This window comes from Vulpes lagopus, chromosome X (genome assembly GCF_018345385.1).
Source record: "Vulpes lagopus strain Blue_001 chromosome X, ASM1834538v1, whole genome shotgun sequence".
Taxonomy (NCBI): Eukaryota; Metazoa; Chordata; class Mammalia; order Carnivora; family Canidae; genus Vulpes; species Vulpes lagopus.
In genome coordinates, this window is record NC_054848.1 from 67,177,139 (window position 1) to 67,202,721 (window position 25,583).

The window sequence follows — 25,583 nt, forward strand, 5'->3', positions numbered from 1 at the left end:
TATATTTCTTTTACTGGAGTTCAATTTGCTATAGTATAACACCCAGTGCTCATCCCGTCAAGTGACCCCTTAGTGCCTGTCACTCCATCCCCCCTGCCCATCTCCCCTTTCACTACCCCTTGTTTGTTTCCCAGAGTTAGGAGTCTCTCATGCTCTATTTTGTATTGTATTTGCATTGTAAATGGAATTGCTGTCTTAATTTTTATTTCTGTTGCCTCATTATTAGTGTATAGAAATGCAACAGATTTGTTTACACTGAATTTGTATCCTGCAACCTTACTGAACCTATTTATCAATTCAAATAGGTTTTTGGTAGAATCATTCAAGTTTTCTATATATATTGTCATTTCATCTGCAAATAGTGAAAGTTTTACTTCTTCCTTGATGAGTTGGATGCCCTTTATTTCTTCTTATTGTCTTATGGCTGTGGCTAGGACTTCCAGTTGTATGTTGAATAAAATTTGAAAGTGTAGACATCCTTCTCTTGCTCCTGAAATTTGAGGAAAAATTCATTTTCTTCTCAATTTAGGATGATATTAGCTGTGGGTTATTCATATATGGTCTTCTTAATCTTGAGGTATGCTCCCTTTAAACCTATTTTGTTGAGGGTTTTATCTCGAATTGATATTGTAGTTTGTCAAATGCTTTTTCCGGGTCTATTGAAATGGTCATACAGTTCTTATCCTTTCTGTTATTGATGTGATATCACATTGATTGATTTGCAAATATTGAACCACCCTAGCAAACCAGAAATAAATCCCATTTGATTGTGGTGAATGATTCCTTTAATGTATTGTTGAATTTGGTTTGCTATTATTTTATTGAGAAGTTTTGCATCTATGTTCATCAGGGATATTGCTCTGTCCTCTTTTTTTTAGTGGAATCTTTATCTGATTTCAGTATCAGGGTAATTCTGTCCTCATAGAATGAATTTGGAAGTTTTCTTTCCTTTTGTATTTTTTTGGAATAGTTTGAGAAGTATAGATATTAAGTCCTCTTTAAGTGTGGTAGAGGGCAGCCCGGGTGGCTCAGCGGTTTAGTGCTGCCTTTGGCCTAGGGCATGATCCTGGAGACCCGGGATTGAGTCCCACGTCAGGCTCCCTGCATGGAGCCAGCTTCTCCTTCTGCCTGTGTCTCTACCTATTTCTCTCTCTCTCTCTCTTTTTCTCTCTTTCTCACGAATAAATAAATAAATAAAATCTTTTAAAAAATTTTAAAAGTTAAATGTGTGGTAGAATTTTCCTTTGAATCCATCTGGTCCTGTACTTTTGTTTGTTGGGGATTTTTTGATTATTGATTCAATTTCTTTGCTATCAGTTTATTCAAATTTTCTTTCTTCCTGTTTCAGTTTTGGTATTTTGTATGTTTCTAGGAATTTATCTGTTTCTTCTAGGTTGTCCAACTTGTTGGCATATAGTTTTTCATAATATTCTCTTATAGTTGTATTTTTGTGGTATTACTTGTTATTTCTCCTTTTCCAGTTGTGATTTTGAATATTTGAGCCAACTCCTCTCTCTATTGAGAACTCTGGCTGGATATTTATAAATTTTGTTGGCTTTTTAAAAAATGAACTTCTCATTTCATTGATCTGTTCTGGATTTTTGTTTGTTTCTATATTATTTATTTCTGCTGTAATCTTTATCATTTCCTTCCTTCTACTGGTTTTATACTTTGATTGTTTTTTCTTTTCCTAGCTCCTTTAGGTGCAAGATTAGGTTGTTCATTTGAGATTTTTCATGCTTCTTGAGGTAGGCTTGTGCTGCTATTAACTCTCCCCTTATAAACACTTTTGATGCATTCCAGAGCTTTTGGACCATCATGGTTTCATTTTCATTTGTTTCCATGCACTTTTCTCCTTTGATTTCCTGGTTGAGTCATTTATTGTTCAGTAGCATGTTATTTAACTTCCCTATATTTGTGGTGTTTCTATATTTTTTCTTGTGATTGACTTGTAACTTCATAGTAGTGTAGTCAGAAAAGATAAGTAATATAAACTTTTTTCTTCTTGAATTTGTTAAGGCAGGATTTGTGGCCAAATATCAGCTCTATTCTGGAGAATGTTTCATGTGTACTGGAAAAGAATGTGTATTCTGCTTTTTTAGGATGTAATATTCTGAAAGTATCTGTTAATCCTCTTCATCCAGTGTGCCATTCAAAGTCATTGTTTCCATGTTGATCTTCTTTTTAGATGATCTGTCCATTGATTTAACTGGAGTGTTAAACTCTCCTACTGTTATTGTGTTATTATTGATTAAGTTCCTTTATTTTTGCTACTTACTGTTTTATGTATATGAGTGCTCCTATGTTGGATGCATAAATATTTATGATTGTTATATCCTCTTATTGGATTTTCCCCTTTATTATCATAAGTGTACCTCTTTGGCTCTTATTGCTGTCTTCATTTAAACATCTTTTTAGCTGATGAAAGTATTGCTACTTTGTTTTTGTTGTTGTTGTTGTTGTTGTTGTTGTTGTTATCCATTTTGGTGATGGATGCTTTATTCTACTAATTTTCAGTCTGCTGGTGTCTTTAGGTCTAAAATGAGTCTTTGTATATGGATGGATCTTGGGTTTTTTTTAAATCCATTCTCTCATCTTTTGTCTTTTTATTGGAACATTATCCATTTACACTCAAAGTAATTATTAGTAGATATGTATATATTGTCATTTTATTATTTGTTTTGTGGTTGTTTCTGGGGATTTTCTCTGATCCTTTCTTGTCTTTCACTCGTGTTTTGCTGATTTTCTTTGGTGATATATTTATATTTCTTTCCCTTTATTCTTTGAATATTTATAGTGGGTTTTGATACATGTTTACCATTGTTTGTTTATCTCTTCCTTACATAGCAGTCCATATTAAGTTCATGGTTGTTTATGTTTGAATGCATTGTTTTCTCCTCTCTTCCCCACTTTTTAAAAAGTATACATTTTGATATTTTCTGTCCATTCTTTTTGCATAAGTACCTTGATGGAATTGTTTACAAAAATATTCACTTTCTCTTTTTTCTCTTCTACATTTATACTCTCATTTTTTTTCTTTCCTTTGTACTCAAAGAGTCCCATTTAATATTTCTTGCAGGCTGGCTTAGTGGTTAAAAACTCCTTCAGTTTTTGTTTGTCTAGGAAATGCTTTACCTCTCCTATTCTATAGCATTTTTGGATAGAGCATTCTTGGCTCCAAATTTTTCCCATTGAGCACTTTGAATATGTCATGCCCCTCTCTTCTGGCTTGCCAAGTGTCTGTTGAGAAATCTTCAGCTACCCTTTTGGTTTTTCGCTTGTAAGTTAAGGACTACTATTTTGTCATGACGTTTTAAAGATATTTTTCCTTTATCACTCTATCTTGCAGACTTAACTACAATATATCTTGATGTTGGCCTGATTTTGTTGATTTGGGTGGGAATTCTCTGTGCTCTATCAATCTAGATGTGTGTTTCCTTCACCAGATTAGAGAAATCTTCAGCTATTATTTATCTGAATACATTTTCTGTCCCTTTTTTCTCTTTCTTCTTCTGGTACTCCCATAAAGCTAATGTTATTACATTTGATGGAATCACGGAGTTCTATATTTCTATTCTTATTTTGTGTAATTCTTTTTTTCTCTCTCTTGTTCAGCTTGATTACTTTCCATTTCTCTTACTTCTAGGTCATTAATTCGTTCCTCTGTTTCTTCCTTTCTGCTATTCATTCCTATTATTCATTCATCAAGTGTGCTTGTCTTTTTGTTTATGGAATCCTTTATCTCTACTAGGTTATTCCTTATATCTGTGTTAATGCTCTTGCTCATGTCTTCCACTCTTTTTGTCAAGTCTAGTGAGTAGTATTATGATCATTGCTTTGAATTCCCCATCAGGCATGTTATATCTGTTTTTCCTAGATCTCTGGCCATGGCCTTGTCCTGTTCTTTTATTTGGTATAAATTTCTTTGTCTCCTCATTTTATCTGTCTCTCTGTATCTATTTCTGTGTGTCATGAAAGTCAGCTATGTCTTCTGATATTTAAGGTAGTGACTTCATGAGGAAGAGGTCCTGGATTCTCTTGCAATACAATGTCCTGTGTTCTCCAGAACCTGACACTTTGAAGAGTATCATATGGATGTTGTTTATGCCCTGTTGTGTCTGAGTCACTTTTCATTTTAATATAATCATCTGCACTGACTCTTTGCCTATTGTGGGCTATGCCTACTGTCTGTGGTGTCAATGGGACCTAGGAATGCCAGCCCTTAGTGAACGTGCCCACTGGGGAACTTAAGAGCAGGGCAGCAGTGTTAAAAAAATTTGTTGGGAAAGTCCTATGCCAGATCCCCTAAGTGCTCTGATGGCTAAAGGCTGTGTCTTGAGGCTGCTGGGAATGCAAGGCTGGGCAGGGCGTTGGCTTGGCACAGCTGTGCTAGGCACACAATGGTGTCTGCGGGGTTTGTGGTTGGATGTTGCACTTTGGCTGCAGAGACCAAGTGTGAAGCCTTAACAAAAATTTTCCTGAGCCTTAGGCTGAGGCCAAATGTGTCTCTTTAACCCTTCCTCCCACAGGTTGTTCTGTGTTTATCCTGTGAGTGGTGGAGTGGAAAGTCACCTGCCAGCTCTTTCATTTTCAAAGAAGTCCCCCAACATGAGATGAAATCAATATGGACAGATCTGTATCCTGTTTTCCCCATCATTTTGTAAACTGCCATTTTCACATTGCCTTTCCACAAAGGCTACTGTCCCTTAATGGGTGGCAGCCCAGCTATCACTCACCCTTCTGGATTATCTAGTGCTGAGGCACTGACTTTTTAAAACTCTAGGCTGCAAGTCCCACTGATTTTATAATCTCATGGAATTCAGCCCCTCTTGTTTTTATTGTTAAATGTTATGGAGATTAGTCTTCCCTATATAAACTGTCTGGTGCAAGGGCCCATTTCTCTGCTCTTTCTGTGCATGCAACTCTGTTCCTTTAGTGGGTAGCATCCCTCCTTCTCTCTGATCATCCTCCCTCCATCTTTCTGATCTTCTTAACATTTCAGAAGCAGCATCTTTTCTATATTTAGTGGTGGAGGTTTTTTTCCCTCCCAGTCTGGATTGCTCTCTGATGATATCTATTTGTAAACGTGGGGTGGGGTCAGCTCATGTCCTCTTATTCTGTTATCTTTCCACAATCCTCTCTCCTCATTAACTCTTATTTGAACTACTTCAGTACTTTAACAAATACATCCAGGTCCCATCACAAAACTTGGATATTGTTTCATATCTTCCTCTAAATTCCTGAACTATGACAGCTTTCTGTGAGACTATTCCCTCATTTTTCAAAAGGAAAACCTTGAACTAGGTAGCTCTTAAATATATATGTAGGGCTATCATATTTTGATTCTTTACTACCTAATGTTACTTTCTGAATTTGCTTACTGATTTTTTTCTTCAGTGATATAACACAGATAGCATTTGGTTGAAAAATGCATAGATATAGGAACTTTCTATGTTTTCTACGAATTAAAAATATAAGGGAACACTTGCTCACTAATTGTCTTAGTGCCATTATATGAGACACATTTTATCTGGAATTCTGTCTATAAAATATTTTGTTGACTTTGTTTTGACAGGGTACAAATACATATAGTTACAAAAATCCACTACTATACCTCAAATAATTAAACAACTACTAATTCAGTAATTATCATTGTTAAGATCCAGTTCTGGATTGCTGGTCAGAGTAGCTATATAAATTCTTGAAACTTCCCTGATACATTTTTTGTCAAGAGGCACTCAGCCTTGGTAGTTCTAATCTGGGTCCTTTGGTTTAAATCACTACCATCATATTTTCTGTCCAGTTACTGTTTGATGTTAACCAGGTTATTGGGTGACTGAAAATTTGTAAAGCTAAATATAACAAGAAAACTTCTAGGATCATCTATACTATAAAAAGTACAAATGTATGTCATCAATTCTGAGACTAAAGCAATTTCTTTCAGACTCTTTTTTTGCCATGATTCATAGATAAGCTAATGTGGTGAAAATTTTACTTCATTTGGAGTTTTCCATGCATTGTAAAGAGTGCAGAGTGGCAAAATAGATTCTTCCAAACATACAGTTACATGTTCTAGGTTGTATTTTCTCTTAGACCTTCTTTTCCTTGATTTGTATTTGCATGGGAGAATAGATTTCCCTGAATTCTAGAACACTGTATTTTAAATCTGCCAGTTTTTCCCCCCTTTTTGCCCATGGCACCAGTGCACCAATAGATGGCTATAAATTTAGATAGTATATAATAATTATGTTGACTTCATTTTGGATGGCATTGTTGGAATATGGCTTGTTCTATTTTTAGTACCCATCTCCTTTATGGTACTGCCTGAGATATACTTCCTAGGAGAAATAATTTCAAGCTTAAGCATCACATTTTCTCTTTGAATCTTTTTTATTTCTACCTCTTTGTACCATTATATATAGTTTTAAAAGTAATTGCCTTATATATATTTTAAAATTATTTAAATTCAATTCAATTAACATATTGTTCGTTTCAGGGGTAGAATGGAGCAATTCATCAGTTGCATAAAACATCCCTAAATAATGATATGTATATCATGATATCATATATATATAGAGAATATATATATATATATATATATAGAATACACATATTCTTCACTATATATATATACATATATATATATATTCATCTCATCTTCTTTATCCATTCATCTCTCGATGGACATATCCTTCGGTATTTTGTCTATTGTGGGCATTGCTGTTATAAACATTGGGGTGCATTACTTACATTAATACAAAAGAATGTAATTATACTATGGGGGCTGGCCTACTTTCAGAGGTTGCATGCCATGTTTTCATTTGTTTGGTCCCTCAGTGTATAAGCATGAGAAGAGTAAAAGGTAGAAAGACCATGTGAAATCATTTTCTCCCTCCTCTCTTCCCCTCCCTGCTAAGGTGATTATCACAGTGAAGACAGCTCATACTTTAGCAGAAGTCCCAACAACACATTTATTAGAAAGTAATTCCTTTAAGTATTTCACAGTCCTTCCTCTGACAATGTTATTTTAGATAGAATTCAACATACATTTAATGATTTTTAGAGGTTTAAACAGTCCGTTGTCAAAACAAGAGTTGAAAATTACTTTGTCAAAGAATATTATGCATAAATTTGAAATGAGTTTTATTTTAGCTTGTACCATGTAGCATAGGTCTGTTAAAGAAATGTATCCAACTTTCAGTTACATTAGAAATGGTCCCCATTTTAAAAGGTATGGTTCTGGTTTTAGGTATAACAGCTGCAGCAATGGCTGAAGCAATGAAACTGCAGAAGATGAAGCTTATGGCAATGAACACTCTTCAGGGAAATGGAAACCAAAGTGGAAACGAATCAGAGCCTGATGATCTTAATTCTAATACTGGTGAGTGTCTTCAGGACTACAAGGCAGGTGACTCTTACTAATGTATTCTGAGATTGGAGAGAAAAGGGATGAGGGCTAGAATAGAGAATAATTTGCATACTTTGATCATAAGCAGTTATTGCAGAAGGATGCTTAACTCATCCTCTAAGTAGTACATTGAAACTAGAAAAACATTACAAGTCAGAATTAAATTTCAGGAAACATTCAGTTATCTTCATTACTTTTTAGTAGTGGAATTAATTACTAATTTTTATAGTGTTAGCTATTTTACCTTCTGCCTGTGAAAAATTGTCCCCTTCAGTTTCACTCCAGAATTCTTTCTACAACTTTCAAAAATTTACCACTGAGAGGCAGTTCTGAAATACCACCTTGGCCCATCTGCAGTCACTTTAGGACCAACACCTCCTTAGCTAATTAAAGGTGCTGGCATACTCAGGGCATTGGCAGGGGCTAATGAAAAGAAGTAGAACAAGGAGAAAGAAAAGAAGAAAAGACAGAAGAAAAGAAGAGAAGAGGAAGATGTCTGTGAAGTGAAATATCCCTTTCCTTCTTGATAGTTGTATTTCCTCCTTTACCCTGTGATAATTTTAGTTTTGTTTTGATCATAAGACCACCTGTAAGGTGTCTTTTGGCAGTAACTTGGATCACAGCTATCAACATACATTAATGGATGTGCAAATAATTAAATAAATAAATATGGTTTAATTTTATTGCAAAATAAGAAAGGGTAACCAAACATGGTCTTAGGGAGCCATAGGTTTCTGATCTAATTTTTCAGATAAACTTAATATATTGTGATAGGCAGATTCGTAGCAGCCTTATCTCTCTTCTTTTAGGCTCCTAGGAGTTCAAATACGATGGGACCTTATTTTAGAGGGAAAAAAAGGGGAATAATTAAAGAGGGAAATAACTGATACCAATCAGTATAATAAGCCACTTCGACTTTAATACAATGTATTTCTCCTCATCTAAAATTGAAATGTTCATGGTGAATTCCAGAGTGAGAGTTGGGCTTCAACTAGTGCTCACAGCAGGGAATAAATGGACAAATGCATTTTTTAATTGAATTTGTGGTAGCTGTAAGCAACACATAGAAAATACTAAAGTAATACTAAACAAAGAATAACAACAATATGAAGTTACCAGTTATTATGTACTAAGTATGTCCAACGTTTTTATTTAGTTACAAGCATTTTTTATTTTGATAAAATTGATATATAACATTGTGTAAGCATAAAATGTACAATGTATTGATTTGTTACACTTATCTATTACAATATGATACCACCATAGTGTTAACTAACACTGCCATCACATCTCATTATTACTTTTTTTGTAGTAAGAACCTATAAGATCTAGTCTCTTAGCATCTTTCAAGTGTATAATACAGTATTTTAAACTTTAATTTCAGTGTTCTGCAGCATTTACTCATCTATCTCCTGTGTTAATCCATTTAATTATCACCAAATTTGATAAGAGTATTTTCGATACTTCCATTTTGCAGATCAGGAAACAGAGGTGCAGTGTGGTTCGGCTTTGCTCATAGCCCCAAAGCTAGTAAGTGCCAGAGGTATATTTCAATCCCATGTCTGGTTAAGTCCAAAGGCTGTTTCAGTCACATTCTTCCTCCTCTTTAATATTGTTTTGAAGCAGAGATTTTATTTTATCAAACCCTTCAAATAAAAGTTGTTTTTATATGAGGTTGCACTGATAAACTCATGATCAGTTTCCTAGTCCTAACACCTTTTATTTCATATTGGCTTTCAAATCTTCTGGTGTTTTAGAATGACCATTATTTGACAGGAAACCACTTGTATATAGAAATAATTGTTAAAAAATAATTGCTGTGCTAATAAAAATTAATGGGAGTTCAAGCAGTAATTTTTGTCATGTTTTTCTTAGACATACTAGTTTATGAAAAAACTGTACAAAATTTGTAGGTTATTCCTTTATAATAAGACAATAAAAACATTGGAGGGATGTACTGGTGACCTAATTTCTAACTTAGAAGTAGTTAATTTTCCTGGCTAAATATGATCTGTCCTAACTCCGTATACCCATAATTGTGATAAAATAAAGTATTAGGTTTTCATTTGTGTATAATATTATACTTGATGCTATAGAAATGAAATTAGAGTAGTCATAGTGCATGACCTTGCAGAGATTGTAATCTATCTGCATCTTGATGTAATGAAGGTAAGCAGATTTAAAAAATAATTATAATGATGATAACAAGAATAATATGTATTTAAATGAAGAAGTCCCTGAGGTTTTCAAAGTCTATAAATGAACATTGCCACCATGTCTGTACATGCATACATACTAGATTATGTTATGAGGAGGGATCCCCTCAGCCGTAACTTTCCCCCATGAGGTATTAGAGAACAGGTAGCCCTTAGCAATCTTTGCCACTGAAGACTGCAGCTGCTCTCACTGCCACCACAACCACAGATTTGTCTGTCAAAGAACTTCACAGTCTTTGCCAATGGTGATCTCAGCTGATGGAATTGCACAAAGACAACACTGCTGTGCCCTCCCCATTCCTAGACCTGGAGCTGCCATTGTGCTTTCCTAGAGCCAGAGCTGCCACAGTCCATTTAGTCAATGTCTTTGCACCCACCTGCCTGTGAAGGTCTTTCCCTATTGAAGTGAGTCCATAGAGTCTGAAAGAGGTGCCTACTGCTTCAAATGAGCAGACAGCAATGCAAAGTCATATGGAATATAAAAAATCAATAAAACACCACTGAAAAGGAACAAAATAGCATTTTGTTTTGTTTTGTTTACTAAAATAGCCCTAAAGAAATGGATATGTGTGGTTAATTGCCTGACAAATAATTCAAATAGTAGTTGTATAATAATTTCTTTAAGAAAGCTGAGTGAATTATAAGAGAACACAAGTAAGTAATAAAGAAATCAGGAAAACAATACATAAACAAAATGAGAATTTCAACAAAGAGAAAGAAATCTCTTTGGGAATCTGGCAGAAATTCTGCAGTTGAAAAATACAATGAAAGAAATAGGAAATACAGTATAAACATCAATATCAGGCACGATCAATCAGAAGAAAGAAACTGAACTTGAAGATAGGTCATTTGAAATTTTCTAGTAAGAGGAGAAAAGGAAAAAAATAAAGGGGAAAATAAAACTACAGGATTTATAGAATACCAGGATGTATTGTTTCTCTCATGCTAATATATGCTTTATGGGGGTTCCAGGAAGAGAAAATAGAGAAAAAAGGTGAGATAAAACTTTTTTAAAGGAATAATTATTGAAAAGTTTCTAAAACTGGGGAGGGAAATTCACATCCATGTTAATGAAGCTCAAAAATATGATCAATCCCAAATGACCACACTTAGATACATTATAATGAAATTGTCAGAGATCAAGGGCAGAGAGAGAGAGTTCAAAAGTATCAAGGGAAAAATAAATTTGCTAAATATGAAGGAACCACCATAAGACTGTAAGTATTTCTGAGAAGAAACTTTGCAGGTGAAGATGGCAGAAGAGTATGATCCCCAAGTCACCTGTCCCCACCAACTTACTTGATAACTTTCAAATCATTGGCCATCATACGGATTCGGCCTGAGATTTAAAGAGAACAGCTGGAATGCTACAGAGAGAAGAGTTTGCGCTTCTATCAAGGTAGGAAGACAGATAAAAAATAAAGAAATAAAAAAGCATCCAAGAGGGAAGGGGCCCCACCAAGGAGCTGGGCTAAGGCCTGGTGGCGAGAGCCCCCAGGACAGGAAAGTCCAGTCCCAGAGAAGCAGAAACTTTGCCAGTCTTCTTGGACGAAAAGGTGCTCACAGGGAACTCTGGAAGGATCCCAGGAGGGGAAGTGGAGCCCCCAGGTTCCCGGGGTCACTACAGAGGAAGTGCACCCAAGGGGAGAGCACGCCACTCACCATGGGCCGAGCTCCCTAAAGGGCTGGGCGCACGCCCAGCGGGGCCCCAGGAGCAGCTCAGGTGGCAGCTCAGGCGGTGGCTCTGCCCGGAGGGGGCTGGGCACCTCGGATGCGCGATTCCAGTGGTGCAGGCCCCAGAGCACAGGGCGCCTGGGGACACAGCCCAGGATCCTGCCTCACCCCGGGACAGGGGGAGACCAGGAGAACACAGGGCAGCAAGGACACTCCTGCCGACGGGGGGCCCCGAGCTGTGCAGATCGGCACCCCCCACCCGCTCCTGGAGCATCCAGGCCCCTGCGGACTAGGAAAATGCAGTAGCTGCGGGAGCTGACTCCAGAGCTGGAGAGCTGGCCACTGCCACTGTTGTTGTTCCTCCTGGTGTCACCTTGTACCTGGGACTGAGCAGGGCCACCAGGGAGCAGGGGCCTCACAGGATGAACAGCTCCCACTTCTGCATGTGGATGTCCAATTTTCCCAGCACCCTTTATTGAAGAGACTGTCTTTTTTCCAGTGGATAGTCTTTCCTGCTTTGTTGAATATTAGTTGACCATAAAGTTGAGGGTCCACTTCTGGATTCTCTATTCTTTTCCATTGATCTATGTGTCTATTTTTGTGCCAGTACCACACTGTATTGATGACCACAGTTTTGTAGTACAACCTCAAATCTGGCATTGTCATACCCCCGGCTCTGGTTTTCTTTTTGAATATTCCCCTGGCCATTCGGGGTCTTTTCTGATTCCACACAAATCCTATGATTATTTGTTCCAATTCTGTGAATTACGTCCGTGGTATTTTGATAGGGATTGCATTAAATGTGTACATTGCCCTGGGTGCATTGACATTTTCACAATATTAATTCTTCCAATCCATGAGCATGGAATATTTTTCCGTCTCTTTGTGTCTTCCTCAATATCTTTCAGAAGTGTTCTGTAGGTTTTAGGGTATAAAAGATGCTCCGCATCACTTGCCATCAGGGAAATACAAATAAAAACCACAATGAGATACCATCTCATACCAGTGAGACTAGTGAAAATTAACAAGACAGGAAACAACACATTTTGGAGAGGATGTGGAGAAAGGGGGACCCTCTTGCACTATTGATGGGACTGTGAACTGGTGCAGCCACTTTGGAAAGCTGTGTGGAGGTTCCTCAAATAGTTAAAAATAGAATTGCCCTACCACCCAGCAATTGCACTACTGGGGATTTACCCCAAAGATACAGATGCAGTGAAATGGCAGGACACTTGCACCCCAATGTTTATAGCAACAATATCCACAATAGCTAAACCTGTGGAAGGAGCCTTGGTGTCCATTGGAAGATGAATGGATAAAGAAGATGTGGTATATGTATACAATGGAATATTACTCAGCCATTAGAAATGATGAAAACCCACCATTTGCTTTAATGTAGAAGGAACTGGAGGGTAGTATGCTGAGGAAGTAAGTCAATCATAGAAGGAAAACATATGGTTTTGTTCATTCAGGGAATATAAAAAATAGTGAATGGGATTATAGGAGAAAGGAGAGAAAATGAGTGGGAAATATCAGAGGGGGTAACAAAACACGAGAGACTTCTAACTCCGGGAAATGAACAAGGGATAGTGGAAGGAGAGGTGGACAGGGGGATGGGGTGACTGAGTGATGGGCACTGAGGGGGGTACTTGATGGGATGAGCACTGAGTGCTGTATGTTGGCAAACCAAACTCCAATAAAAAATGTACAAAAAATATCTAGTCAAGTGGCATTTACTCCAGGTATGCAAGAGTTGTTCAATACTAACAAATCAACCATTGTGGTACATCATATTAATTACAACAAAAAAGGATAAGACCCATATGACTGTTTCAAAAGATGCACAAAAGGCACATGGCAAACTACAATATCCATTCATGATAATAACCCTCAAGAAAGTCAGTTTAAAGGGAACATACCTCAACATAATAAAGGCCATATATGAAAACCCACAGCTAACACCTTACTCAATTGTGAAAAACAGAGCTTTTCTTCTAAGATCAGGAGCAACACAAGGTTATCCACTCTCCATTTTTATTCAGTGTATTATTGGAAGTCCTTGCCACAGAAATCAAATACAAAAAAGAGATAAAAAGCAACCAAATTTGTAAGGAATAAATAAAACTTTCACTATTTGCAAAAGACATGATACCATATATAGAAAACTCTAAAGATTCCACTTAAAGAAAACTGCTAGAACTTACAGTTTAATTCAGTAAAGTGGTAGCACACAGTGATAAACAGAAATCTGTGCGTTTCTATACATTAATAATAATGTAGTGGAAAGAAATGAAGAAATAATCCCATATAAAATTGCACCGAAAATAATAAAATATCTGGGGATAAACTTAACCTCCTTAGGTGAAAGATCTATACTCTGGTATGTTGACAAATTGAATTTAAATTAAAAAATGAAATATCTATACTCCAAAAGCTAGAAAACATTGATGAAAGATATTGAAGATGACACAAGTAAATGGAAAGTTATTCCATGTTCATGGATAGGAAGAATCAATACTGTCCATTAAAATGTCCATACTACCCAAGGCAATCTACACATTTAATGCAAACCCTATGAAAATGCCAACAGCATTTTTGACAGAAGTAGAACGTATAGAGTTCTGTGAAAAATGGTGGAGGAGGAGGAACCTAAGCTTAATATTGTCCCTTGAATACAACTAGATAACACCCACATCAGTATAAATAACCCAGAGAACAACATGAGGACTGGCCGAACAAGCTCCACAACCAAATGCAGAGAAGAGACCACATCAAAGAGGATAGAAAGGGTGGAGACACAGTGGGGAGCTAAATGAACTTGTGGGTTATTTCTGGGAGGTAGCCATGGATTCAGAGAGGGGAGAAAAATTTTCCTCCCTGTGTGAGGAAAATTCCCATAGTATTGGCTCTGACAACCAGAGGGGCCAAATTTCATGAGTTCTTACAACATCAGTAATTAAAGCCTGGGATGTTAAAAATCAGCAGGCTTGGCTCTGGGAGAGCCAGAGAAAACTGAATTCCTGCCTCTAAAGAAGCACAAAAACTTTGTGAGATACAGCATAGAAATAGCAATTTGAAAAATACCTGGAATATATGGAAGTGTTAGTTGCTAATAACAAAGCATGTCCCAGAGTGACAGTTTTCATTAGGAGACTCCTCCAGGAATGAAGGAGTTGGCAGGCTCCACTCCCTTCCCCACCTCCAGCATATACACCCTAGGATAAGCATTCACATTGTAATTTAGTTACACAGCTCCCCACCCCCTCTAGGTGGGCCTGGCTCAGTGCCTGTGTTATGGGCCCCCTCACCTGTGAGACCCATGAAAACATTGCCATGCCACATCTCTCAATTGCACAGTTTGTCGGGCTTCAACCTCATGCCAGTGGTCAGTCACCTTCTGCTGCTGATGCCACAACTTGCTAAAATTGTGAGCCCCATTCATTTACTTTGTGAATCAGACCCCAGCTAATCCTGGTCTTGACAGTGGTGGCATGATCCCCGTAGAACAGGACTGGTGCAGAAAACTTGCAGGCATTGTGTGACCCACCCACATTCAATTTGCAGATCATCCCTCAGCTATTCTAGGGTCAGCAGCAGATGCATATCCTCTGTGGAAGAGGACAGATGCACAAAATGCATAGACACTATGTGCCCTGCCTGAGTGGCCCCAGATGGCCCTAGTCTACATGTACAGCATCTGTGAGTCCCCTGTGGAAGAGGACCAGTGCACAAAACTAGCTGGCACAGTGACCTCCATCTGTGTGCACTTTGCAAAGCAGACCGGGCTGGCCCTGGTATCCAAAGCAGAGACACACCTTCTCTGACAAAAGACCAGCACCATCTTGTTAAAAGTGTAAATCACACCCACTACTTTCAAGAGCAGGAGATATAGCTGACTTTCCTAACATAGAGAAACAGACACAGAGCAATAGACAAAATGAAAAGACAGAGGAATATTTTCCAAATGAAAGAACAGAACAAAACCACAGCAAGATACCTAAGTGAGATATAGATAAGTAATATGTCTGATAGAGAATTTAAAATAATGATTATAAGAGAGGGGAAGATTGATGATGGTAGAGCAGTAGGAAGAACCTAGGCTTATCTTGTCCCATGAACACTGTAACTATCAAACCATTCTAAATACCCCAGAAAGTAGTTTAAAGACTGATAGAACAAACTCCATTCTAAAGGGAGAGCAGAAGACACATCGAAGGAAGTAGGAAATATGGAGACACGGTTTAGGGAAGAAACAGTATGTGCTGAGAAGGAGTGGGAGCCTTGGTCACAGAGAGGGGTGAGAGACAGAGGAGCACACAGGGGAACACACAAGAAGAACATTTTCCCAAAGCCATTGGCTGGGAAAAGAAGAAGGGCTTATTTTTGTGAGTTCTTGCAGCCACAAGGGCTTAAAAACTAGAGTTTTAAATGTCAGAGGGCATGGATGGGATATAGCCCTGAGGGCACTACCATATTCCTGAAGAGATAAAGAACCTGTGGCCAGAAGCCATGGAAACAGTTATCTGAAGTATGCCTGGGACACATAGTGGGGACACTATTCCCTCTGTTGGAATGCAACCTTGAGAGGAAGCATCCCAGATGTCTCTCTAAGGACAAAGGGAGATGGCCATTATCATTTTCCTGCCTTCCCCCTCAGCATAAAGTGGGAGCCACCTGACAGAACCAATGTAGCACCCTCAGTGACTGCCTAATTTGACTAAACCAAGTACCACACCCCTTTGCTCTGGGTAGACTGACTTTCTCAGTCAAGACTGCTTCATTCCCAGTGTGTGGGTCCTATCACCAAAAGACCAGCAGAAACTCCTGCCTACACCACGTATCCTGACCAGAGAGTTCTACAGGGCTTCAGTTCTAGTGAAAGTAATATCAGTTCTTATTCCACAAGCAGACAAGAGTAAACTTAATTAAAACTCTCCATATTCTAGCCAAAGACCAAACACTGCCCACTGCAGTCAATGAGAAACTCTGCAAACAACTGACCTGAAGGATAGAGCAGCCTGAACACAACAGCAGTATGCATGCAAAACATAACTAAGACAATCCCTGAAGCACCAGCCTCTGGAAACTATATGACCTTTTTTTCATAAAGACATTACTCTCACAAGAAGGACATATAATGGGATTTTCTGACACAAAGAACACAAGACACAATGCCAAAATGGAGAAATTCATCCCAAATGAAACAAGAGATCTAAATGAAATAGATATAAGTAACATGCCCGATGGAGAATTTAAAGCAACAATCATAAGGATGGATACTCACTGGGATTGAGAAAAGAATGGAGACTTCAGGGAGGTCCTTATGACAGAGATAAAAGAGTTAAAAATAAATATTCAGAAATGATAAATGTGATAACTGAGTTTGGAAACAGGCTTAGTGCAAAGGACACAAGGCTGGTAGAATTAGAGGAATGAATAGTGATATGGAAGTTAATAAAACTGAACAATAGAGAAAGAGAAATATAGAACACAAGAATAGCCTTAGGGAACTCAGTGACTCCATCAAACATAACAACATTCGTATTATAGGAGTCCTAGAGGAAGAAGAGAGAGATAAGGGGACATAAAACATATCTGAGGGAATAATAGCTGAAAACTTCCCTAATCTGGGGTAGGAAACAGACATACAAATCCAGGTGGCAAAGAGAACTCCCATCAAAATTTAGAAAAACAAACTCATATCAAGACATATGGAAATTACATTTGCAAAATATATTGATAAGAAAGTATCTTAAAATCAGCAAGACAAAGAAATTCTTAACTTACAAGGGAAGACGCATAAGGCTAGCTGGGGATTTCTCAACAGAAACTTGGCAAGCCAGATGGGAGTGGCATAATATATTCAAAGTGCTGAATGGAAAAATCTGCAGCCAAGAATATCCTGTTCAAAAAAGCTATTATTCAGAATAAAAAGGAGAGATCAAGAATTTTCCAGACACACAAACACTAAAGAAGTTTGTCATCACTAAACCAGGCCTGTAGGAGATATTAAAGGGTCTCTTTGAGTGGAAAGTAGAGACCAAAAGTGACAAAGGCAAAAAAGGAACAGAGAAAATATCCAGAAACAATTATAAAACAAGTAATAAAATGTCATTAAATACATATCTATCAATAATTACTTTAAATATTGGGCTTCTGGGTGGTTCATTCATTTAAGCATCCAGCTCTTGATTTTGGCTCAGGTCATGATCTCAGGGTCATGGGATTGAGCCCTGTGTTGGGCTCTGTGCTGAGTTTGGAGTCTGCTTAAGATTCTCACTCTTCCTCTCCCTCTGCTGCTCCCCAACTCGCAATCTCTCTCTTAAAAAAATAATTAATTTGAACGTTAATAGACTTAATGTTTCAATTAAAAGACATAGAGTATTAGAATTGATAAATAAAAAACAAGAACCATCTATATGCTACCTATAAAATATTCATTTTAGGTCTAAAGACACTTGCAAATAGCAAGTGAAGGGATGGAGAAACATTTATCATGCAAATGAGCATCAAAAGAAAGCTACAGTAGCCATATTTGTATCAGAAAAAAATAGACTTTAAACCAAAGACTGTAAAAAGAGGTGAAGAAGGGTACTATATCATAATAAAGGGCATTATCCAACAAGAAATTTTAACAGTTGTAAATATTTATGCACTCAACATGGGAGTAGCCAAATATATAAATCAATTAGTAACAAATATAAAATAACTCATTGATAATAATATAATAATAGGAGAGAGCATTAAGGCACACTTACTTCAATAGATCACCTAAAGAGAAAATCAACAAGGAAATGATGGCTTTTAATGACACAATGGACAATATGGACTTCACAGATATATTTAGAACATTCCATCCTAAAATAGCAGAATACACATTCTTTTCCAGTGCACATGGGACATTGTCCAGAATAGATTACATACGAGATCACAAATCAGGCCACAATAAGTACAAAAAGATTAAGATCACACCATGCATATTTTTGTTCCACAAAGCTACGTAACTTGAGGCCAACCACAAGAAAAACTGGAAATACCACAATACATGGAAGTTAAATAACATGCTATTAAACAATGAATGTGCCAAACAGGAAATGAGAGATGAAATTTAAAAAAAATAGAAACAAATGAAAATAGAGCAAAACATTTGGGATGCAGCAAAAGCAGTCATAAGAGGTACATATAGAGGGACACCTGGGTGGCTCAGCGGTTGAGCATTTGCCTTCAGCTCAGGTGTGATCCCAGAGTCCTGGGATCGAGTCCCACATCGGGTTCCCTGCATGGAGCCTGCTTCTCCTTCTGCCTGTGTCTATACCTCTCTCTCTCTCTGTGTCTCTCATGAGTAAATAAATAAGATCTTAAAAAAAGAGGGATGTATATAGCAATATAGGTATATGTTAAAAATGAAGAAAAATCTCAAACATCCTAACTTGCACCTAAAGGAGCTAGAGAAAAAAGAAGCCTAAGGCTATAAGAAGGAGGAAATTATTCTTTAAATGGAGCATAAGTAAATGCTCTAGAAACAAACAAAAAAGCAATATAAAAGATCACTGAAAGGAGGAGCTGGTTACTTGAAAAAAATAATGAAATTGATAAATCCCTAGCCAGACTTGTAAGAAAGAATAAAGGATCCAAATACATAAAATTACAAGTGAGAGGAGAAATAACAACAAATACCACAGAAATACAATTATAAGAGGATATTATGAAAAATTATATACCCAAAAATTGGACAACCTGGAAGAAACAGAAAAATTCCTAGAAACATATAAACTACCAAAATTTAAACAGAAAGAAATAGAAAACTTGAATAGACCTATAACTAGCAAAGAAATTGAATCAGTAATCAACCCCCCCCCCAAAATCATAAGTCCAGAGCTTAATGGTTTCAAAAGTTGATTCTAGCAAACGTTTAAGGAAGACTTACTATTCTCAAACAGTTCCAAAAAAGTAGGAAATAAAGGAAACTTCCAAATTCCTTCTATGAAACCAGCATTACTGTGATATAAAAATCATATAAAGATTCCACTAAAAAAAGAAATTACAGGTCAATATCCCTGATGAATGTAAATGCAAAAATTCTTAATAACATACTAGCAAAGTGAATCTAATATTACATTAAAAGAATCTTTCACCACAACCAAGTGGGATTTATTCCTGGGCTGCAAGTGTGGTTCAATATTTAAAAATCAATCAATGTGATATATCATATTAAGAAAAGAAAGGAAAAGAACCATATGAACCTTTTAATAGGTGCAGAAAAAGTATTTGACAAAGGGTTGGAGTAAACATATTTTAAAATAATGTAGACCATAAACAAAAAATCCACAGCTCATATCATTCTCAGTGGGGAAAAACTAATTTTTTCCTCTACAGTGAGGAACAAGAAAGGGATGCTCGCTCTCACTACTGTTTTTTACATAGTAGTGGAGTCCTAGCCACAGCAATTCCACAGCAAAAACAAATAAAAGACATTTAAAATGACAAGGAATAAGGAAAATTTTCACTATTCACAGAAAACTCAATACTCTATAGAAAACCAAAAAGACTCCACCAGAAATTGCTAGAACTGACATGCGAATTCAGTAACGTTGCAGGATAAAAGTCAATTTACGGAAATAGGTTGCATTTCTATATACTAATAATGATGCATCTGAAAGAGAAATAAAAGAATCAATCCCATTTGCAATTGAGCCAAAAACAACGAGATATGTAAGTATAAATCTTAGCAAAGAGGTAAAAGACCTACAACATGGAAAGTTAAAACACTGATGAAAGAAATTGAAGATGATACAAAGAACTGGAAAAATATTCCTTGCTCAATGATTAGAAGAACAAATATTGTTAAAATGTCTGTATTACCCAAAACATTCTACACATTTAAAGCAATCCCTATCAAAATACCAACAGAATTTTTTACATTGCTAGAACAAACAATCCTAAAATTCTTATGGATGCACAAACGACCCTGCATAGCAAAAGCAATCTTGAAAAAGAAAAGAACAGCTGGAAGCATTACAATTGCAGACTTCAAGGGATATTACAAAGCTGCAATGACCAAGACAGTATGATACTGGCACAAAAATAGACACAGGTTAATGGAACAGCATAGAAAATACAGAAATGAACCAACTATATGTTCAATTAATATTCAATAGAGCAGGAAATGAGATCCAATGGGAAAAAGACAGTCTCTTCAAGAAATGGTGTTGGGAAAACTGGATAGCAACATGCAAAAGAATGCAACTGGGCTACCTTCTTACACCATACAGAAAAATAAATTTAAGATGGATGAAAGATAAATGTGACATAGGAAACCATTAAAATTCTAGAGGAGAACATGGGCAGTAATGTCTTTGACATTGATTGCAGCAGTTTCTTTCTAGATATGTCTCCTGAGGAAAGGGAAACAAAAGCAAAAATAGACTACTGGGACTTCATAAAAATAAAAACTACTGTACAGTGAAGAAAACAATGAACAAAACTAGAATCAACCTATGGAATGGGAGAAGATATTTGCAACTGACATATCTGGTAAAGGATTCTTATCTTAAATATATAAAGACATTCTAAAACTCAACACCCAAAATACAAATAATCCAATTAAAAATAGACAGAAGGCATGAATGGATATTTTTCAAAAGAAGATATACAGATGGCCACCAGACATATGAAAACATGCTCAACATCATTCGTCATCAGGGAAATGCACATCCAAATTACAACGAGGTATTACCTCACCCCTGTCACAGTGGCTAAAAACATTCAGGAATACAAAAAAAACAGTATCTCTTGTCAAGGATGTGGAGAAAAGAGAATGGTGCACTTTTGGTGGAAAATGAAACTGGTGCAGCACAGATGTTGCTCAAAAAGTTAAATATAGAGCTACCCCATGATCCAACAATTGCACTACTAGATATTTACCCAAAGAATACAAAATTCTAAATTGAAGGAATAAATGAACCCTGATGCTTATAGAAGCATTATTTACAGTAGCCAAAATCTAGAAAAACACCAAGTGTCCATTGACTAATGAATGAATAAAGAGGAAAGAGTAAAAAAAAAAAAAGAGGAAACGGTATATATACCCAATGGGATATTACTCAGCCACAAAAAGATGATATCTTGCCATTTGCAATGACATGGATGGAGCTAGAGAGTATTATGCTAAGCAAAGTAAGTCAGTAAAAGAAAGACAAATACCATATGATATCACTCATATGTGGAATGTAAGAAAGAGAAGAAAATGAGCATATGAAAAAGGAGAGATACAAATCAAGAAATAGGCTCTTAGCTATAGAGAAAAAACTCATGGTTTCCAGATGGGAGGTGGGTGGAAAAGTGTATTAAATATGTGTTGGGAATTAAGGAGGGACCTTGTTATGATGATGACCAGGTGTTCTATATATTCAAGTGCTAAATTCTATATATGAAACAAGTCTTACATTGTATGTTAGCTAGCTGGAATTTAAATAAAAACTTAAAAAAAGAAAAAATAACAATCATAAGAATACTTGTTGGACTTAAGATAAAAATGGAGAACATCAACAAGACCCTCAACAAAGAGTTAGAAAACAAATAGTATAACAAACCAGAGATGGAAAACACACTAAATAAAAATTAAAATATGCTAGTTGGAATAAAGAGCATACAGGTAACAGAAGAATGAATTAGCAACCTGCAGGACAGAGTAATGGAATGTAATCAAGTCGTAACATTCACATTATAGTTTTCCAATAGAAGAATATAAAAAATGGGGCCGAATTTTTTTTTATAAAGATAGAAGCTGAAAGCTTCCCTAATCTGGTGAAGGAAAAAGAAATCAAGTTCCAGAAGGCACAGAGACTCCCCAAGAAATCATCCCAAGTAATTCCACACCACAACACATAGTAATTAAAATGGTAAATATAGAGGTAAAGAGAGGATTTTAAAAGCAGCAGAAAAAAGATTTACATAAAAAGGAAACCCATATGCCTATCAGCATACTTCTCAACAGATATTTTGCAGATCAGAAGGCAGTGGCATGATATGCTCAAGGTGTTGAATGAAAAAAAAAATCTGCAGCCAAAAGAGTGCTCTATTCAGCAAGGCTATTATTCAGAATAAAGGGAGATATAAGAGTGCTTCAGACAGACAAAAAGTAAAGGAGTACATGACCACTAAACCAACACTGGAAGAAATATTCAAGGGGACTTTCAGTAGAAAGACCATAAATAAGAATAATAAAAAAGGCAAGAAGCACAAAAGCAAGAAAGTAAGTATATCTGTAAAATTCAGTCAATGGACTTACATAAAAAATGAAATAAAGTATGACACCATATACCTAAAAGGTAGGGAGAAGAAACCTAAAATATTGTTTCAAATTTAAGTGAGAATCATCTTAATATAAACAGCTATATGCAGAATATGTTGTATACAAACTTAATGGTAACCACATATTTAAAACCAGTAATAGATATTGTAAACATGAAGAGAAAGGAATTCAAGTATATCACTAAATAAGGCCAACTTATGGTGAGAGAAGAGAGCAAGAGAAGAAAGCAACAGGGAAGTTCTATAAAACAAACCACAGAAACCCCACAAATTTTCAACAAATTCATACTTATAAATATTTACTTTGAATTTAAATTGATCAAATGTTCCTATCAAAACACAAAGAGTGATGGAATGGATATAAAAATGACCTATCTATATGACACCTAGAAGAGTCTCTAGGTATATGACACCTAAAGACACCTGCAGATTGAAAGGATGGAGAAGCATTTATCATGTAAATAGATGTCAAAAGGAATCTGGAATACTTATATTGGATAAACTATAATTTAAAACAAAGACTATAACAAGAGACAGGGAAGGGCACTATATAATAATAAAGGGAACAATCCAAGAAAATATAACAATTATAAATTTTTATGCTTCCAACATGGGAGCACCCAAATACATAAAACCCAAATACATAACAACAAATGTAAAGGAACTAATTTGATAGTAACACAATCATGGTAGGGAACTTTAGCACCCCACTTACATCAATGGACAGATTATCCAAAGAGAAAACCAACAAGAAACAGTGGCTTTGAATGACACACTAGACCAGTTGGATTTAATAAATATATTCAGAACATTCCATTCCATTTTCTTTTATTTTTAATTTAATTTAATTTTATTTTATTTATTTTATTTTATTTTTTGGACAAAGAAATCTAGTTTATTCCATTTTGCACAGAGCAGTCTATGAATGTGGCTATCTCCTGACTCTATAAATCTGACAAAAAATGCCCCCTCAAATATGCCCAGTTATTCGCCCCACTTCTGTCTTGGAGAACTGGCAGTGGGTGGGATGGAAGGCTTAAGTCTCAAGAATGTCTTTTTGAGATATTTTTGTGGGAAGTTTTGGGTCAAGAGGAAAGATTAGACTCAAGAGTGGGTGTTACATCCTCCATCTTACTGGGGAAATCCAAATCCCAAAGGTTTTCTGAAGAAAGGCATCTTTCTCAGTGACCTAAGGAAGAAAAGAGCCCAGATCTACTACCTGGATGTAAGACTAAGGCAGAAAGAAGATAAGGTTAAGTGGCAGAGATTGCAGACCCAAGACAGAGGAGTGAAATGCATGTGGGGGAGCAAAGTAGACAAAGCCCAGAGGCCCCATTCATAAGTCCCACCTCCTCCCCAGTTCTGAGCAAAGACTTCTTCTCAAGACTAAAATGGAGTTTTAGTTCATGGACTGGCTTTGCTCCGGGGCACAATAAGGACAAGCCAGGCAAAGATCTTATGGGTAGTGAAGGTGGAGAGTCAAGGTAGTGGACCAGGAGACAGACACCCACACAATGAACACTCACAAACCATAGTGGTTTTGAAGCTATAAGGCAGATTCAGGGTAAAGAATGCAGCTGTGACTGAAATACAAAGTCTTATAAGCCCTATCCAACAAAATGTAAATCCCTGCTTCTACTCTGTCCCCTGCCCATGAGCTATTCCTGATCTTTTTTCCAAGGCTGGAGGACAGGGCAGTAAGAAGGAATGGGAGGAGATGCTGAAGCTGCAAGTGGGGCTGTGGCTGAGATTGGATATGCCACCCTTACTCATCCTATAGAAAAGAATTCTCTCTCTCCCTCCCCTCGCTAACATATGGGCTGTTGTGATGAAGGGCCAGTAAAGGCAAAGGGAGGAAAACACTCAGCACATTTTTTTCTCCTGCTTTAATCTCAAGTGTAACTGCAGCAACATGAGTTGAGAAGAAAATGTGAGGGGTAGGAGAGCATGAGAGTATAATCCAGCATAAAAAGGAAAAGGGTGCTTCCCCTACCCTATATTTGAATCTGCTGGGAGCTTTACTCTCGGACTGAGAGTAGATAAAGTGAGATAGAATAGAAAGCATACATGGGGACTTGGAGGAGCAATCACAAACAGAATGGAGATTTAAGGATCCCTTATGATCCCTGAGATGATCCTGAGAGCATAAGTTGGGGGACTGGATGAGAAGTCATAACAACATGTGGATTTTTGAGGGGATGAGGAGCCAGGAACAGTGAGGTCTTCACTAAAGGAGTGACCACTTGATCTATTCTTTGGCTGATTGAAGCACCTGAGACATGGTCTGCTCTGTAAGGGGGACATCTTCACCCCTTACTGCCATCCGGTGTACCACTTGCTGGGAATCACTCTCTAGGATCACCCTTCCATCTATGATTTCATCCACAGCCAAGAAGAGCCCTTCTAAGTTCTCCAGCAGAGCTTGCTTTTCTACATTTTAGCTCAGCATCTGGGTCAATTACTCAAGGGGCAATTCATAACAGCCATGAGCATCAGCTCATTTTCATAGGAGCTGCCTATCACATAGAAATAAAAGTTGATACTGCTTTTGTATATAACTGTCAGGCCTTCCAAGAGGGTGATTTCACTGTCAGTCCGACGGGTCTTGTTGAAAATATTCTTCTCAAAGGCCTTTTGCTCCTTGAAAATGGTGTAGGTAGAATTTGGCAAAAACTTGATCTCCATCATTTTCCAGAATCAGAATGGCTTTGGAGTATACAGGGAAGGTTCCAAAATCAATGCCTCCATCTTATCCCACAGCTGGACTGAACATTCCATTCTAAAACAGAAGAATGCACATTATTTTCAAGTGCACAGAGAACATTCTCCAGAATAGATCATATAATAGGCCACAAAACAAGTCTCAACAAATTAAAAAAATCAAAGTTATATCATGTGTCTTTTCTAACCATAATATTACCACGAAAGAATCTAGAAGACATGAACAGAAATTTCCCCAAAGATACATACAC

The 25,583-nt window shown here is 36.9% G+C and overlaps 1 protein-coding gene and 1 pseudogene across 1 annotated transcript in view; one reads left to right on the top strand and one right to left on the bottom strand.

The window, feature by feature from the left end:
* Positions 1–25,583, top strand: part of DACH2 (dachshund family transcription factor 2) — a 688,250-nt gene that overhangs the window by 415,760 nt on the left and 246,907 nt on the right. Inside the window, exon 4 of the mRNA XM_041740435.1 lies at positions 7,250–7,381. Within this exon, the coding sequence (XP_041596369.1) occupies positions 7,250–7,381 (132 nt within the window). The remainder of the gene's footprint in view (positions 1–7,249; positions 7,382–25,583) is intronic.
* LOC121483593 lies at positions 24,839–25,359 on the bottom strand (annotated as a pseudogene).